At 57.9% G+C, this 14,948-nt stretch overlaps 2 protein-coding genes across 3 annotated transcripts in view; both read left to right on the top strand.

The window, feature by feature from the left end:
• LOC133245239 (collagen alpha-1(I) chain-like) overlaps positions 1–3,448 on the top strand; it is a 31,140-nt gene extending 27,692 nt beyond the window's left edge. Inside the window, exons 12-13 of the mRNA XM_061413186.1 lie at positions 2,541–2,815; positions 2,926–3,448. Coding sequence (XP_061269170.1) covers positions 2,541–2,815; positions 2,926–3,448 — 798 coding nt within the window. The remainder of the gene's footprint in view (positions 1–2,540; positions 2,816–2,925) is intronic.
• Positions 1–14,948, top strand: part of HDLBP (high density lipoprotein binding protein) — a 58,439-nt gene that overhangs the window by 26,430 nt on the left and 17,061 nt on the right. The window contains exons 1-5 of one of the 2 annotated variants that reach the window (XM_061412925.1): positions 2,708–2,815; positions 6,681–6,742; positions 7,808–7,920; positions 9,751–9,908; positions 10,649–10,864. In XM_061412925.1, the coding sequence (XP_061268909.1) occupies positions 7,845–7,920; positions 9,751–9,908; positions 10,649–10,864 (450 nt within the window). In that variant the 5' untranslated portion in view covers positions 2,708–2,815; positions 6,681–6,742; positions 7,808–7,844. Of the gene's footprint in view, positions 1–2,707; positions 2,816–6,680; positions 6,743–7,807; positions 7,921–9,750; positions 9,909–10,648; positions 10,865–14,948 lie in introns of those variants that run through there. The other variant, XM_061412924.1, reaches the window with a different exon arrangement.

Raw genomic sequence — 14,948 nt, 5'->3', positions numbered from 1 at the left:
ACGTGGGAGCCTGGTGGGCTGCCGTCTTCGGGGTCGCACAGAGTCGGACACGACTGAAGCGACTTAGCAGCAGCAGCAGCACCAGCAGCCAGTACTCTTGCCAGAAGAATTCCATGGATAGAGGAGCCTGGCGGGCTACAGTCCATGGGGCCGTAAAGAGTCAGACACAACGGAAGCTACTTAGCAGCAGCAGCAGCAGCTTTCTTTATAGTCCAACTCTCATATCCATACATGACTACTGGAAAAACCATAGCTTTGACTAGCTGGACCTTTGGCAAAGTAATGTCTCCGCTTTTTAATATGCTATCTAGGAGAAGGCAATGGCACCCCACTCCAGTACTGTTGCCCGGAAAATCCCATGGATGGAGGAGCCTGGTAGGCTGCAGTCCATGGTGTCACTAAGAGTCAGACACAACTGAGCGACTTCACTTTCACTTTCCACTTTCATGCATTGGAGAAGGAAATGGCAACCCACTCCAGTCTTCTTGCCTGGAGAATCCCATGGATGGAGAAGCCTGGTAGGCTGCAGTCCATGGGGTCGCACAGAGTCGGACACGACTGAAGCGACTTAGCAGCAGCAGCAGCAGGTTGGTCATAGCTTTTCTTCCAAGGGGTAAGCATCTTTTAATTTCATGGCTGCAGTCACCATCTGCAGTGATTTTGGAGCCCCCCCAAAATAAAGTCTCTCACTGTTTCCCCATCTATTTGCCATGCAGTGATGGGACTGGACGCCATGATCTGAGTTTTTTGAATGTTGAGTTTTAAGCCAAGTTTTTCACTCTCCTCTTTCACGTTCATCAAGAGGCTCTTTAGTTCTTCGCTCTCTGCCGTAAGGGTGGTGTCATCTGCGTGTCTGGGGTTATTGATATTTCTCACTGGTTGCTTTTAAAATCTACTCTTGTCTTGGGCGTTTTTGAGGTTTCACTGTTCTATACCAAAACACTGCTGGCCCCCTGTTCTCTTTCAAGGAGGGAAGGGAAATATAATACCTTTACATTCTAGATTTTTTCCCAGTATTTTCCCAATATTTCTTTGTCCTTTGTATTTTCCTCTTGTGGAGTGCGTATTAGACATGTGTTGGGCTTCCTCATCCTCCTATCTGAAGTTCTTAACCTCTTTGATTTGTTCCATCTCTTGATTTTTTTTTTAACTTGCAGTCTTCTACCCGCTGCCCAGGTGCTATCCCGGTGACTCAGGGTGCAGCTCCAGGGACCATGCCCTCAGCTCTGTGGCTCTTCCCCTCTGATGTCCCGCAGTGCCAAAGGGTGCTGTCAGCCGTGCTGGCTTTCTCCCTGGCCTTCGCCTTGCATATGCAGTTGCCTACTTAGGTCCCCACTTGGCCCTCCAGTGGGCATGTCAGACATTGTATCCAAGTTTTTGCATCACAGTTCCCCTTACCAGTGTAGACATTCAAGCTCTCCATCTCAGTGAGTGCACCCAAGAGCCTCCCTGCCTTTCTTGACTTCTGTTGATGGCCTTCTCCAGTTAATAGGGAATTTCTGGTGCTACTGTCCGAATCTGTCCGCTCAGTGCATTCTCCATTGCCAGTGATAATGGAAAGCCGTAGTCACCTTTAGACTGAATGAATAACTGCTGTGAGGACCCCCCCCCCCCCCGCCCCATTCTGTATATACTGACAGAGTTCCACGGGAAAAAGTACCTCTGGGCCTGCCTGCCCCTCCTCTGCCACAGGCTTCCCTCTTCCTGAGCAGCACCTGTGTCTTGCCTGCTGAGGAGGGCCCTGGCCCAGGGCCGCGGGCACTGACCTGCCTCCCCTGCCCTGCCCCCGGTGCTGCTGGTGCCTTCCCTCATCTCCAGGAGGATTTTGCTTGATCTCCTTGCATGTCCCTCCCTCTAGGCCTGGAGTGAAAGTGTCTCGGTCCTGTCCAGCTCTTTGCGACCCCATGGATTATAGAGTCCATGGAATTCTCCAGGCCAAAATCCTGGAGTGGGTAGCCTCTCCTTCTCCAGGGGATCTTCCCAACCCAGGTCTTCTGCGTTGCAGGCAAATTCTTTACCATCTGAGCCACAAGGGAAGCCAGAGCCTTGACTAAAAGAAGCCGTTGTGGAGGCATATTACAGAGGAGTGCAGACCTGGCTGCTCCCTCAGCCCCTGCGTGGAAGCCCCCGAAGGGAGGGACTCTGTTCTCCTGTTTGTTGTTTAAGGCTGGGCGCCTCGCAGGCAGGCCCCTTCTTACCTGTGAGACGGGCAGAGATACCTGGGGGTAGAGTCCTTAAAGGAAAGATGGTCTGCATTTCTGTAGGGAATTAAATGAGTAGCCAAGGAACTGAGGAGGGATATCTTATACAAGTGCAGGGCAGACGAAGAGTGTTTGGGCTCCAGACTTCAGGGGGTGGGCTGTTCTCGGGAGTTGGTCAGGCTCGCCCGCGCTCCACCTTCGGAAGTTGTGAATGGCTGCGGCCGGCGGCTCGTTCCCTTTGTGTTGTCCCTCGAGGTGTCCTGTTTCTTTCTTGGGTGTGGGGGCGGTGTTGGGGGCCCCGCTGCCAGAAGCGGCTGCCCCTGCCCGCGCTTTGCGCAGGTGGCGGCCGTGCCCGACCCCGACGCCCCTCCGGAGCAGGGCAGCCTGCGGGCGCGGAGCGCGGCGGGCGGGGCGGCGCTGGCCGGCGGCGGGCGGGGCGGCCGCGGTCTGACGTGTCCGGGCGCGATTGGAGCCGCCGCCCTATATAGCCGTGGGGGCCCGGGCGCCGGCCGGAGGAGCCTGCCTGCGGGAGCGGCGAGCGAGCGGGGGTCCCGGCCTCTCCCGAGGCGAGCAGACGGACGCACGGACGGACGGACGGGCAGGCGCCGCGCAGGGTGAGCAGGCCGGGCGTGGGGCCGGGGCTGCACGGGGACGTTGGGACGCCCGGGTGCCGACGTGGAGCACCGGGCGGGGGAGGCGGGGGACCCTGGCAGCGGCCGCACAGTGGGCGCCCCCCCCCACGCCCGGCTCGGCCCCGGGCCCCGCGGGGCGCCCCCCTGCCGGCCGGGGAGGGGCGGCTACGTGTCACCAGTGCGCATGGGCCGCGGCGCTGGCACCGGCCGAGCAAGAAAGTTTCCCGAGTCCCGCGGCGCCAGCCCGCTGCCCCCCGCCCGCCGCCCACCCCCCGCGCGTGTGGTCGGGTCTGGTCCCTGCGTCCCGGCCCGGGAGCCGCGGGGCGCCCGGACCTGCGCCAGGCCGGTGACGTGGGCGGCCCGCCGCCCCCTCCCCCGCCGCTCGCGCCGGCGCGCCCCTCCCCCAGCCCGGCGGCGGCGGGGGCGGCGGGCCGGGGCCGGGACGCGCCGCCTCACCTCCACCTGCGGCCGCCGGCCTGCGCGGCCGGGCGCGCCGCTCCCCTGGCGGCCGGATCGCCGCTCGGACGCGCCCCGGGGCCCGCGGACGAGAAGGACCGCACGGAAAAGTACCGAACCCGGGCGGGATTCAGAGCGGCCGGCGCGCTGCCCCTTTAAGCCTGTCCCCGCCCGCGGGCCCGCGTGGCCGGTGGGAGGGCCGTGCTGAGGTGGCATTTGCGAGTCCCTCCCGCGGCCGTGCGAGCCGGGCTGCTTCCTCTCAAGTTTGCTCTGTCTCCTGAAAGCGCTCTGAAAAGCCTCGTCCTTACAAGCTTGCTGTGGGGATCAGAGCAAAGAATCGTAACTTTGCAGGAGGAGGACCGAAGTCCTGGGTGTCCCGGGTTTCCTGGTGCCTCCGCTCTCAGTCCTGCCCAGGAGGTACAGGAAGCGCTGAGGTCGCATTCGCTGGCTGAGAAAAAGTTCTTTCTGGACTACCGCTCCTGAGTTCCCTTTGCAGAAGACTTTCTTTTGAATGTGTAATTGAAAATATACAAGGGGATCAGCTTATATTTTCTTGGTTACAAGCAAAAAAAATCTTTCTCTTAAAGATTTGTCTGTTGTACCTTCATTAGGACCAAACCTATGTGACATCTTCACATATGCCATGACTTCCCGTGGGGAGGTGGGTGCCTGCCCATCCATCCTGTGGGAGTGCTAGCCCACTCTGGGCAGGGGGTAGCAGAGAGAGCAATCTGCTTCTGTCTAGCCTTCTTTATTTGGCTCTAGTTCTGCTTCTTACAAAGTTCCATTTTGAAATGTGGCTTTTTGCTATGGGTATTTATACTCTGAGAAACAAGACTAAAGTCCAGGCTAAGGGTGGTTTGAGATCTGCATTGGGTGGGCCTGAATGCTTCCCGTGGGGAAACTCATTGAGAGCACCCACAGTGATGGAGGGACGGGGCGTTTTGGAGGCGTTGAGAGCACCCCAGTGATGAATGGAGTCATAGCTGGGGAATGAACTGGCTTCCCGTGCCTGAAGGAGTCTGGTGGGGAAGGTGGGCCTGTTCTCTGGGGGAAGAAGCAGACGGAGTGTTCTGACAGCTCCAAGGGGAGCACGGCGGCCCAGCCGCCCCCAGCATTGCTCAGATACGAGGGTCCCTTTCAGTCCTGATTGGAGTGGCAGCATGCAGCCCAGTGAGGAGCTGCAACCGCTATGTTTGGCTTCTGCGCCTCATTAAGGTTTTCTGGGACTTGGGATGGCCAGTGAGGGCACCCAGGTAGAGGCGTCACCCGCCAGGAAGGCTCAGAGGGGGTTGAAAGACCTCCGGGGATGGGCATCGTTTTGCAGGGGACAGTTTCTTGGGAGGGGGCATAGCAGGAGGGCTGGTGATGGCCCAGCGCCTCAGGGCTGAGGTCTGCACACGGTTCATCAGGTCAGCTCTAAGGTGAATTCTTTAAAGACGGGATCTTGAGACGTTTATAAGAAAAACAACAGCCTGCTTTGTTGGGATCAGACCTGATGTTCACCTGAGGCTCACTGTGGTCCATTCACCACCAGCTGTAACAACCACCGCTCGAAATGCACAGACTAGAGACCAGTGTATCCTGTCAAACCAGCTTGGAGTTTTCTGTGGGTCCACTCTGCGCTTGACTGCCCGAGAGCCTGTGCACATGTGAGGGCATTAGGGGCTCTGATAGGCTGTCCCTCCTTGAGCCTCGTGGACTGAGGATCAGTAGGGCAGCTGGCTGGGACGAGCACGAGCGGCCTCCACAGCGAGCCGCAGGAGTGGCCTGGTGTGTGACTCCAGGTGTGGGGTGGGGCTGGCGCTGCCCTGTGGCTCGAGCGGACGTGGCGGTGGCCACCCCGCTGCGCAGCCTGCCCTGTCCGGGAAGGCAGGGGCTGGTCGGCGGCAGGCCAGGAGGCTGGCCTGGCATCGGGGCGGCCTCGAGGGCGAACCCGCCTCTCAGAGGGCAGGTGTGAGTGGGTTTTGAGACGCTGTCGGCGCCGGGTGTGGGAGGCTCTTCAGGTGGAAAGTCAGGAAGCTCAGGGCTGCCTGGAGAGTGGGTGGGCCCCGGGTCCCGGTGTCAGTGGCGCTTCCCAGAGCACCCGTGTCCTGGTCTGGGTGGGCTCTGCGTGGGCTGACAGGGCCCGGGGGGCCCAGGGCAGCTCACCTTTCACCTCTGCCAGAGGCCGGTGTGGGTGAGTGTCTCTGTCAGTGTGATTTAATGGAAAGGTTTTCTTTCTTCCTTGCCTTAGTCATTGAGACCTGCCGGTTAGAATTTGTCTGTAAATAAAATGGCCTCGGTCATTTTGTATCCACCCTCCCCCCTTGAGGGCCACGTGTCGTGTGTGTCTGATGGGACTGGGCCTGCAGAGAGGGGCTGGCCTCTGGCTCACAGAACTTCCCCCATGTGACTCAAGTCCTTACGTTTAAAGGATTTTTGGTTTTTGTAGTTTTTAAATCCTGAAATACCACAGGTCTGTGTCCCCAGCTGGGACACTGAGACCTTTTAAATCCAGAGTCACTGGCGCAACCCCAGCGGCTGTGCACCGGCTTCCCAGCTCCTGAGCACACCTGTGTTATGAGTGAGTTTGGAGGTGCTCCTCTTCAGCTCGGCAGGCACTCTTGTCACTGCTGTTAACGCCCCCGTTCTGGACCGTGCCCGCCCACGCCATAAAGGCCACCTTGTCAAGTGAATGCGGCCTGCGCAGAGCGGCCAGCCACCTACCTGGCAGCCTCGCCATCCTGAAGTCCCCCGCGGCAAGGTGACCCACACCCTCCTTCCTCACTGAGCAGTTTTGGGTCCTCCCAGGATGGCCTTTAAAGGTTCTTTCTAGCCCTGCTGTTTTATGGCCTGGTTTCTAAATCCCCAGTGGATTATAAGGGACTCAAGGACTTTTACAGGGTAACAGCAAGAACAAAGTAACCACCAAAGACACCTGCGCCCTTAGATAGTAGCCCTCGGTCTCCCTGAGGAGCGCCTCGGCCCGGCGCGCTCACTCCGTCAGGACGGTGTTACAGATCCTTTCCCTTCTGGCTCAGCGGAGCCGAGCAAGAGGAGGACAGGGGAACAAACAGCAGTTTTTTGAGAGTTTTACTTCGAAATGGTTACATGTAAAAGTTGAGGTACTAAAGGGATCACTCTCTGGGTCCTGGGAAGTCACCTCTGCAGCTCTAGCTCAGGCTTCACTCCTGTGTCTGTCTGAAGCGCATGGCCTAATGGAAGGGCTTCTTCCTTTTTTTTTTTTTTTTTTGCCCCAAGAAATTTTCCTAGTATTAGTTAGTAGCCAAAGTGCAAATAAATAACACCTCGCCCTATTGTGGTTGCGAGGAAAGGATCTGGGTGTCGGGTGCGGATCAGTAACTTGCCCCCTCCTTGCCGTCTCCCCCTTCCTGCCCCACCCCGGCAGAAGCTGGCAGGCTGACAGAGGCGACCTCAGGACGGACCTCCTGGCTACCGACCGTTTTGCTGGTGAGTGTGTCCTGCCTCCAGGCCTCCTGGCCCTGGGCTGTGAGAGTGCCCTTTCACTGTGTACCGTACTGAAGCTTCCAGCCTTCTTCAGAGAGGAGCCCTGTTGCTCACCTCCCCGTGTAGAGCGGAGCGTACACTTGTGCCCTTCTGGTGGATGGGCCATCTGGTTTCCATCGACTTTCAATCTTTTCTCCTTTTGGGTTTGCTGAGAGTATCTGATTTTGGACCTTGCTTCCAGAGCTTAATTTTTTTTTAATTTGGGGAGGGGTCTTACTGAATTGTAAAAAGGATGGGAAAAAACTCACTAAAAATGACTTGACCCTGTTACATGTTTTGCCTCAGTGGCGCAGAAGCCCTGGGGGCGCGATTTGTGAGCAAGGGTGCTCCTCTCTGTGCATTAGTGTTGGGGGCGCAGGTGGAGTTGGGGAGGGGCTCCCCCACGCCACTGAGCCCCTTTTCCGCACAGGCGCTGTGGCTCTGAGAGCCGTGTGCCCAGGTCCCGGGGCCGCTCCAGGTGGGGTCTGGAGGCCGACTGCGGGGCTCCTGCCCGACGGCAGAGCTGTGTGCCCTTGGCTGGCCTCTCCGCCGCCGCCTGAGTCCCCCCACCGCTGGGAGGTGTCCACGCTGCCACACTTGTCCCCAGAGCAGGGAGGCTGCGCTCTCGAGGCTCCTTGTAGCTCCTGTCCTACCGTGCATTTCATAAGCATCAGGAGGTGTGGCGACAGCAGATTAACCAAGTAACTGAGACTGCTGTTACCAGAGCCCCTGGGGTGGATCTGGGGCTGGGGCCAGGGGGGGGCCCATGTGGGGCGGGGGTTCAGACGGGGTCTCTGCGGCCCACGGGGTCCTGTGCTGAACCTGTCAGCCAGAGCCTGCATCTGCTCCATCCCAGGCAGGGAGCCAGTTCTCCATTCTGTCCCCCGGTCGTAGTCTGGGAGCCCCTCAGGTTGGCCTTGCTGGCTCAGGAAGCTGGGTGTCCCCTGCTGGTGAAGCGATGCTGTCCTTGGCTGCGCACGCCCCTGGGTGGACACCCCAGGCCTGCCTCTGACCCCCCTCCCCCCGCAGTGGCTCACCCGGATCAAGTGGCGGCCTGAGACCAACCATGAGCTCCGTTGCAGTTCTGACCCAGGAGAGCTTTGCTGAACACCGCAGTGGACTGGTTCCGCAACAAATCAAAGGTGAGGCGCCTCCTCACTCTGCTGGTAACTGTGGGGCCTCTGCAGAGGTGTTTTGCGCCCTGTGCTGTGGGCAGACCTGGGCCCAGCAGTGCTGTGGGCTGTTTGCACTGCCCTTGTCTGCAGAGTGAGATGGCCATGGGTGGCGGACGGATCGACGGCAGATTCCAAACGTGGCCAGTGTGGCAGCCAGGGGTCTGCCCTTCGTGCTCTTTCAGCATTCTTCTCGCCCTCGTGTTGAGCTGGGCCCGGGGCGGCGGCAGAGATGGACGCCAGGCTGTCAGGAGACGCGGGCGGGACACACGGGCCATGGGTCTCAGTGTCTCTAGTGTAGCCTCGCAAACGCCTGCCTGACAGTCTTTTCTGTCCCTTCAGAATCTGATGCGTATTTATGGCTGCAGGACAACTTGATTTGAGGGCTCCGTGTTCATTCAAAGCCCTTCACCTGGACTTAGTTTTTATAAAATTTTCAGTTGAAAGAGTAGTTTGTTCTACTCTTTGTTGTTCCTGCTGCTGCTGCTAAGTCGCTTCAGTCGTGTCCGACTCTGTGCGACCCCATAGACGGCAGCCCACCAGGCTCCCCCGTCCCTGGGATTCTCCAGGCAAGAGCACTGGAGTGGGGTGCCCTTTCCTTCTCCAATGCATGAAAGTGAAAAGTGAAAGTGAAGTCGCTCAGTCGTGTCCGACTCTTAGCGACCCCATGGACTGCAGCCCACCAGGCTCCTCCGTCCATGGGATTTTCCAGGCAAGAGTCCTGGAGTGGGGTGCCATTGCCTTCTCCGTTGTTGTTCCTAACACTCCTTAAAAGTTTTCCAGTAATGGGATTGAGTATCAGTTCTAAAGTTTAATAAAAGTAAAGATGTATTTCGTCAGTCACAGCAACTGCATTTCGAGCCGCTCGTCTCCAGGCAGTGGAGGCCAGAACCGGCCGCTTGCTTGGTCCTCGGTGCCTGCAGGCTGGGTCTGCCGTGTGATCAAAGACCCTGTGGGGTCCGAATCTGCCCGGGGAGGGAGCAGGCCCTGCCGGGCTCCAGCAGCTGCTCACATGGAGCCTTTCCTGACCCCCAGGGCAGCCTGGCCGCATGGCTGGGAGTGGTGACCTCAGAGTCAGACACAGGCCTGCCTGACCCCAGAGGTCATCCCTCTGCTGTTGGCCCCTGCCGTTGCTAGACACCGCCCAGCCCGGGACCTCCGGGCGTCACCCAGACAGGCACATTCCCGCTGGCGTGGAGGTGTTGGTGGGTCAGCATGTGGACGGGAGGGCCTGTGGGTGGAGCGGGTGGTGCAGGGGCCCTGATTCCGCCCCCAGGTATTCCCTGTGGATGGCGGGGGCGCAGAGACAGCTGTTCCCTCGAGAGCCCTTCCAACATCGCCTATGGCGCTGGGCGCTGGCTGGAGTCTGCCTCGGGGTCCTTGCGGGCAGTCGGAGCCGCAGACTTGTTTTCTCCTGCAGGTTTAAGAGCTGGCCATGTGCCAGGTGTTGGGGGGGATGGGATTTGTTTTTAAGAATACAAGATTAGAATACTCTTGAGGGATGAAAAATCTGTGCCAAGGCCTGCCTTCCAGGAGCTCACCCCACAGGGAGTTGTGGGGCCCAGGGTCTGAGCTGAGACTCCCGGTGAGGCTGTGCAGGGGCAGGGGTGCCCTCAGGTTCAGAGTGGCCCGGCCAGTGCACACGCTGACCTTGAGGGTGCTGAGCCTGCCAGCCTTGGGCGCCTGCCCTGTGGCTGAGTGAGGGGTCGTTGTCAGCCGCTAGTGCTGTCTCTTTTTGACATTAAAGCGCTCCTGGTGTTTTCTCCGTCTAATACTCTTGATCTGTGTTGGCTGGTCCAGTTGCCACTTTAACTTCTGAAGAGGAGAGCGACCCTCCAACCTACAAGGATGCCTTCCCCCCACTGCCCGAGAAAGCAGCCTGCCTGGAAAATGCCCAGGAGCCTGCTGGCGCCTGGAGTAACAAGATCCGGCCCATCAAGGCTTCCGTCATCACTCAGGTAGATGCTCTATCCCACTTCACCTGCCGCTCCAAGTAGGAAGCCGTAGCAGCTGAGGGGAAGCAGTTTGGTTGGTTTTGGTTTTGGCCAAGAGGCTTGCAGCTTCCTCATTCCCTGACCAGGGTTGAACCCGGGCCTTTGGCAGTGAAAGCAGAGAAGCCTGACCGCTGGACCACCAGAGAGATCCCAAGAGGGTTCTTGAACATCAAATGAGATTGCTTTGGGTGTGAAAAGGGGCCTCTGGGTTCAGTCAGTCTCCCCCAACCCTGCGCCCAGCCCAGGACGTGGGTCAGAACACGTCCTCCTGTGGAGCCTGCGCCGTCTTCTCGTCCTACCCCAGGGTGGGCAGGGGCCCGCGCCCGCTGTCCCCGCTGCTCCCCCACTGCACACGCCCCTCCTCCATTTGGCGCCCTCCGACGTGGCCGGCCAGGCCCTCCCTGTCGCCCACGCTCCTAGCCTGCCCACCTCCCAGTTCACTGCCTCCGCTGACCTTGCCCCCTGCTGCGTGATGTCCCCTGTCTTTATTTGTACTTGGGGTGGGGGGTTTCCACTTCACTGAGACAGCAGCCCCCCGCCCTTGGGCACTTCCTGTTGGTCTCTTGACTTTCCTCCTAGACCTTGGAGCAGTAAGGAGGGGTTACAGTGACTAAACAGACCCGTGTTCTTTACTCCGTATATTCGGTTCCTAGACACTTTTTCTGTCCCCTCTTAACCTTTCCTTTTTGACCTTTTCTGAGCAGGTGTTCCATGTACCACTGGAGGAGAGGAAATACAAGGACATGAACCAGTTTGGAGAAGGTGAACAAGCAAAAATCTGCCTTGAGATCATGCAGAGAACCGGCGCTCACCTGGAGCTGTCTCTCGCCAAAGACCAGGGCCTGTCCATCATGGTCTCAGGGAAGCTGGACGCCGTCATGAAAGCCCGGAAGGACATCGTGGCCCGACTGCAGACTCAGGTGCGCTCCCGGCAGGCCTCCCAGGACGGCGTCCGGACTGTGCGCACGGCTCCGGCCCATCGCACTCTCCCCCGCTGGGCAGGGCTGGAGGGGCTGGGGTAGGACAGCAGCATTCGGAGCCTCCTGACTCTGCTAGTGGAAACCCAGTGGCCCACTCGGGCCCAGGACACCACCGGCTCTGCTCTGCAGGTGCAGGAGCTAACAGCTAAAGGCCCAGACGGTGGGCTGAGGACACGCATGTGTAGATGAGCCAGCTGAGCCAGTTCTGGCTCTGAGGGCCAGCAAATGTGTCTGCTGCTTAAACACACACTCCCCATCCCGGGCTTGGGAGATCACCAGTGCCGTAGTCCTCAGCCATCTGATACCAGAACTTGGAATTGATTGGAGAACTATTGTCATAAAGAAGTAAATCAGGGATTGATGAGTTTTTCCCTTAACTGAGGTGAATGCAGAGAATGTGTATTACAGTGTGTGGCGGAGCTTTGGGTGGGCTCAGTTAGAAATGAGGGTTATTCCTACCTGTTGCTGAGTCTCTTGAGCTTTGGGGGAGCTGGTCTCGGTGTAGGGGTTCAGAGATGGGAGGCTGATGCATGGGGGGCTTAGTGGGGGCACTGCGCTGTGGAACCCTGGGCTCTCACACTCAAAGCTGAAAGGCACCTTCAGGGAGTCTGTCACCTGTTCGGTGTAGGGAGTGGAAAATGTGTCTGCGTTGCTGCACGTTGTGGCTGGTGCCGGCGGCTCTGCCGGCTGGTGAGTGTTGAGGTGGGTTTTGATTGAGCATCTGAGGCGTTCCTCTGGCCCTGCTCCCTCCTGCCCCCCACTTTTACTTTACAGCAGATCCCAGACACATTCTCCTGCAAATACTTCTGTGTGGGCTCCCTCTCTTCTTGTGTTTCACTGAATATAACACGTCATTAACTCACGTCTAAAAGTCGATGGTAGTTTCCTGATGTCCCCACGTCAGCCCCGGCGGTGCGAGTGCTGCCCGCTTCATCTCAGATGCTCCTTCCCCGCTGGGTTTTTCCTCCGTGTCCAGCTGAGGCTGCCCGCGTGCTCATAGCTCAGCAGGCCTCCTCACCTCTTCTTCGTGCTGCTGGTTTGTTTTGGGGGCCGCACAGATGTTGTTCCACTGCCCCCCATTTTTCCTGTGCAGTGGGGGCAGATCTGGGGGCTTGGCTGCTTCCATGTGCACCCTGTACGGCAAGAAAGCACATGGGTGGTGCCTCTGTGGTGCCCCTGCCAGTCCTCAGATGGCCTGGCATCCTCTCGTCTAGTCGTTCTGCCAGCCTTGCTCGTTGCTACCCAGCTTCACGCGGCTCAGAGACCTTGGCTCCCACATCGCTGGGACAGGACTTTGAGGTGGGCAGGCACGGTCTGCCGTTGGTCCTCTTCCCTGCTTTTAGACCACCGTGGCGCTCCGGCGTCTGCACCGGTGGCCTGTGCATCTTTTTGGTGTCTTCTGGCCTGTGCATCTTTTTGGTGAACTTCTGGTGTGTTGATTAGTTGTGTTTTCTGCAGGACTTGCCTCGTCTCTGACCTGTGGGAACTCCTTCAGTGGGCACCCTGCCGCTTTCTGACGTATCCATTCATCTGAACCACTTCCTTATTTCTAACCCAGAGATGTGTGACCCGATCTTCACTGCCGCTCCCACAGGCCTGAATATCCCAGAGCCCTGGAGCTTCACAGTGGGAAGCTGCAGGAGTTCAAACTCAAGTGTCTATTTAAGATGGAAGATGTTTGGGCCTTGAGATCACTGGAGTAATTCTCTATCAAGGTTATGCTATCATCTTGATACATAGATTGTGCTTTTATCTGGATACATAGTTAGGTTCATTTGTTTTTAGTTTATTTTCATTTTTTAAGCGTGTATGCTCAGTTGTGCCTGACTCTCTGACCTCATGGATTGTAGCCAGCCAGGCTCCTCTGTCCATGGGATTCTCCAGGCAAGAATACTGGAGTGGGCTGCTGTTTGCTACTCCAGGGGATTGCCCAACCCAAGGATTGAATTCACGCGTCCTGGGTCTTCTGCATTGGCGGGCAGATTGTTTTTTTATTTACCCATTGAGCCACCTGGGAAGCTTTCAGTTTTTTCTAAAGTACTTAAACCTGTGATTGCCAAGTCAGCACCGTATAAGGCCCCCTGGCCCTGTTCACCCTGCTGGGTGGCCATGCTGGGTCTTTGTGGGTGTGTCCTTCCTCTGAGGCAGGAGGCTGCTTCCCGGTGCAGCGGGTCCCGTGGCGCTCACAGCGGCGGGCCGTGGCTTCTGCCGCCAGACCGCTGCCGGGCCTGGGTATGCCGGGGTACACGCGGGCGCATGGGCCCAGGCGTGCCGGGGTGTGCGCGGGCGTGCCAGGGTGCGCGCGGGCGCGTGGGCCCGGGTGTGCCGGGGTGCGCGCAAGCGCGTGGCGCTGGGTCCCAGTCAAGCAGTGCGTGCACGTGCGGTTTGCTGTTTTGCCCACCGTGTCTCGGGGGAGCTTTCCCAGCAGTGAGAGGCCGGCCCAGAGGGTACCTTCGTCTGGAGTTTTGCTGAAGCAGCCAGACGCCCCTCTCCTCGGCGCTGTGTGCGTGTCCTCCGTTGGCCTGCCCACAGCCTTGCTGGGGCTGCCCGGTGCTCCGGCTTTGGGCACTGAAGGAAGGCTGCGAGTGCTCTTAGTTCCCCTTTTCTCTGTGCGCGATCTGTCCTCCTCCCCCTGCCGTCAAGTTCGAGTTGTCCATCTGGCCGGGCATGCTCCGGAAGCCCTTCATCAGAAATGTATGTTACCAGCGGTGTCCTGTTTGCCGTCTGTGTTTTGATCTTGGTATGTTTTGCTGTGTGAGTTTCATTCTTATGTGGTCAAATTCATTAAGTTTTTTTTTTTTTTAGTTGTTGCTAGGAAGGTTTCCCGGAGAAGGCAATGGCACCCCACTCCAGTACTCTTGCCTGGAAAATCCCAGAGATGGAGGAGCCTGGTGGGCTGCAGTCCATGGGGTCGCGAAGAGTCGGACACGACTGAGCGACTTCACTTTCACTTTTCACTTTCGTGCATTGCAGAAGGAAATGGCAACCCACTCCAGTGCTCTTGCCTGGAGAATCCCAGGGACAGGGAAGCCTGGTGGGCTGCCGTCTGTGGGGTCGCACAGAGTCGGACGCGACTGAAGCGACTCAGCAGCAGCAGCAGGGAGGTTTCCTTTTACTTTAGGGTTGTAAGGAAGTTTATCCTTATTTTTTAGATGACTATAAAGACGTTGCTATGTTTCCCTTCCTGATCTGTGTGGAATTTGTGTGGATGAACAGCTCTCCCACAGTGGCAGGTCTCATCGCGCCCTGCGCTTCCGTGCCGCCCTGGGCCTGTCCCTGGATCTTGCGCTGGCCCGTCTCTCCGCGCACTGGTGGTGTTTACATCAGTGGCGGTGGTTGTAGACGGCAGCGTTGGGGGCAGCTACTGGGTGCTTCCAGGATGTCCTGTCCTTTCTGTCCCCTTCTGTTCTGCCCTGCGAGCATGCTCATCGGCTCTCTGCTCCAAGCGGTGGTAGACTCCCCAGGGCTGTGCCCTGACCTGGGGGGCACACATCCCGCCGCCTCTGTTCTGTGCCCGACCGCTGAGACGGGTGGTCTTCCTGTCGCGTCTTCTAACCACGTGTTGTCAGTGTGAGTTAGAGCTAATTTTTCTTCCTGTCCCAGCCAGTCAGGTGAGGTCGTGGTTCCTTCCGCCTTCCCTCGTGCGCAGTCTTGCGCCTCTTCCTGTCCAGCCTGCATCTGCTCTGCTTTCTCATGTCTCCTCTCGAGGGAAACACTGGGCAGGGGGTGGGCATGCAGGCCTTGACACACACGTCTCCCCCAAGCACAGCTTCAGGGTTGAGCGTGCGTGTGTGCTTTGTGTTAAAAATAGATATTCTTTGGTTTCTGTTTTTATGCAAATTTTTGTCACGGAAGGATTTAAATTTTTTAGACTTGATTGGTTTTTCTCTTCTTAGATCTAGAAACACAATGAATGATATAAACTGATTTCCTAATATTGAGCCATTTTTAGAATAAACCTCATTTGCTCACCACCTTCTGTGCCATTTGCGAAGTGAGGATCTTGTTATTGCCTGTGATAGAG

Source organism: Bos javanicus, chromosome 3 (assembly GCF_032452875.1).
Source record: "Bos javanicus breed banteng chromosome 3, ARS-OSU_banteng_1.0, whole genome shotgun sequence".
NCBI lineage: Eukaryota > Metazoa > Chordata > Mammalia > Artiodactyla > Bovidae > Bos > Bos javanicus.
This window is presented reverse-complemented; position numbering and strand designations above follow the sequence as displayed.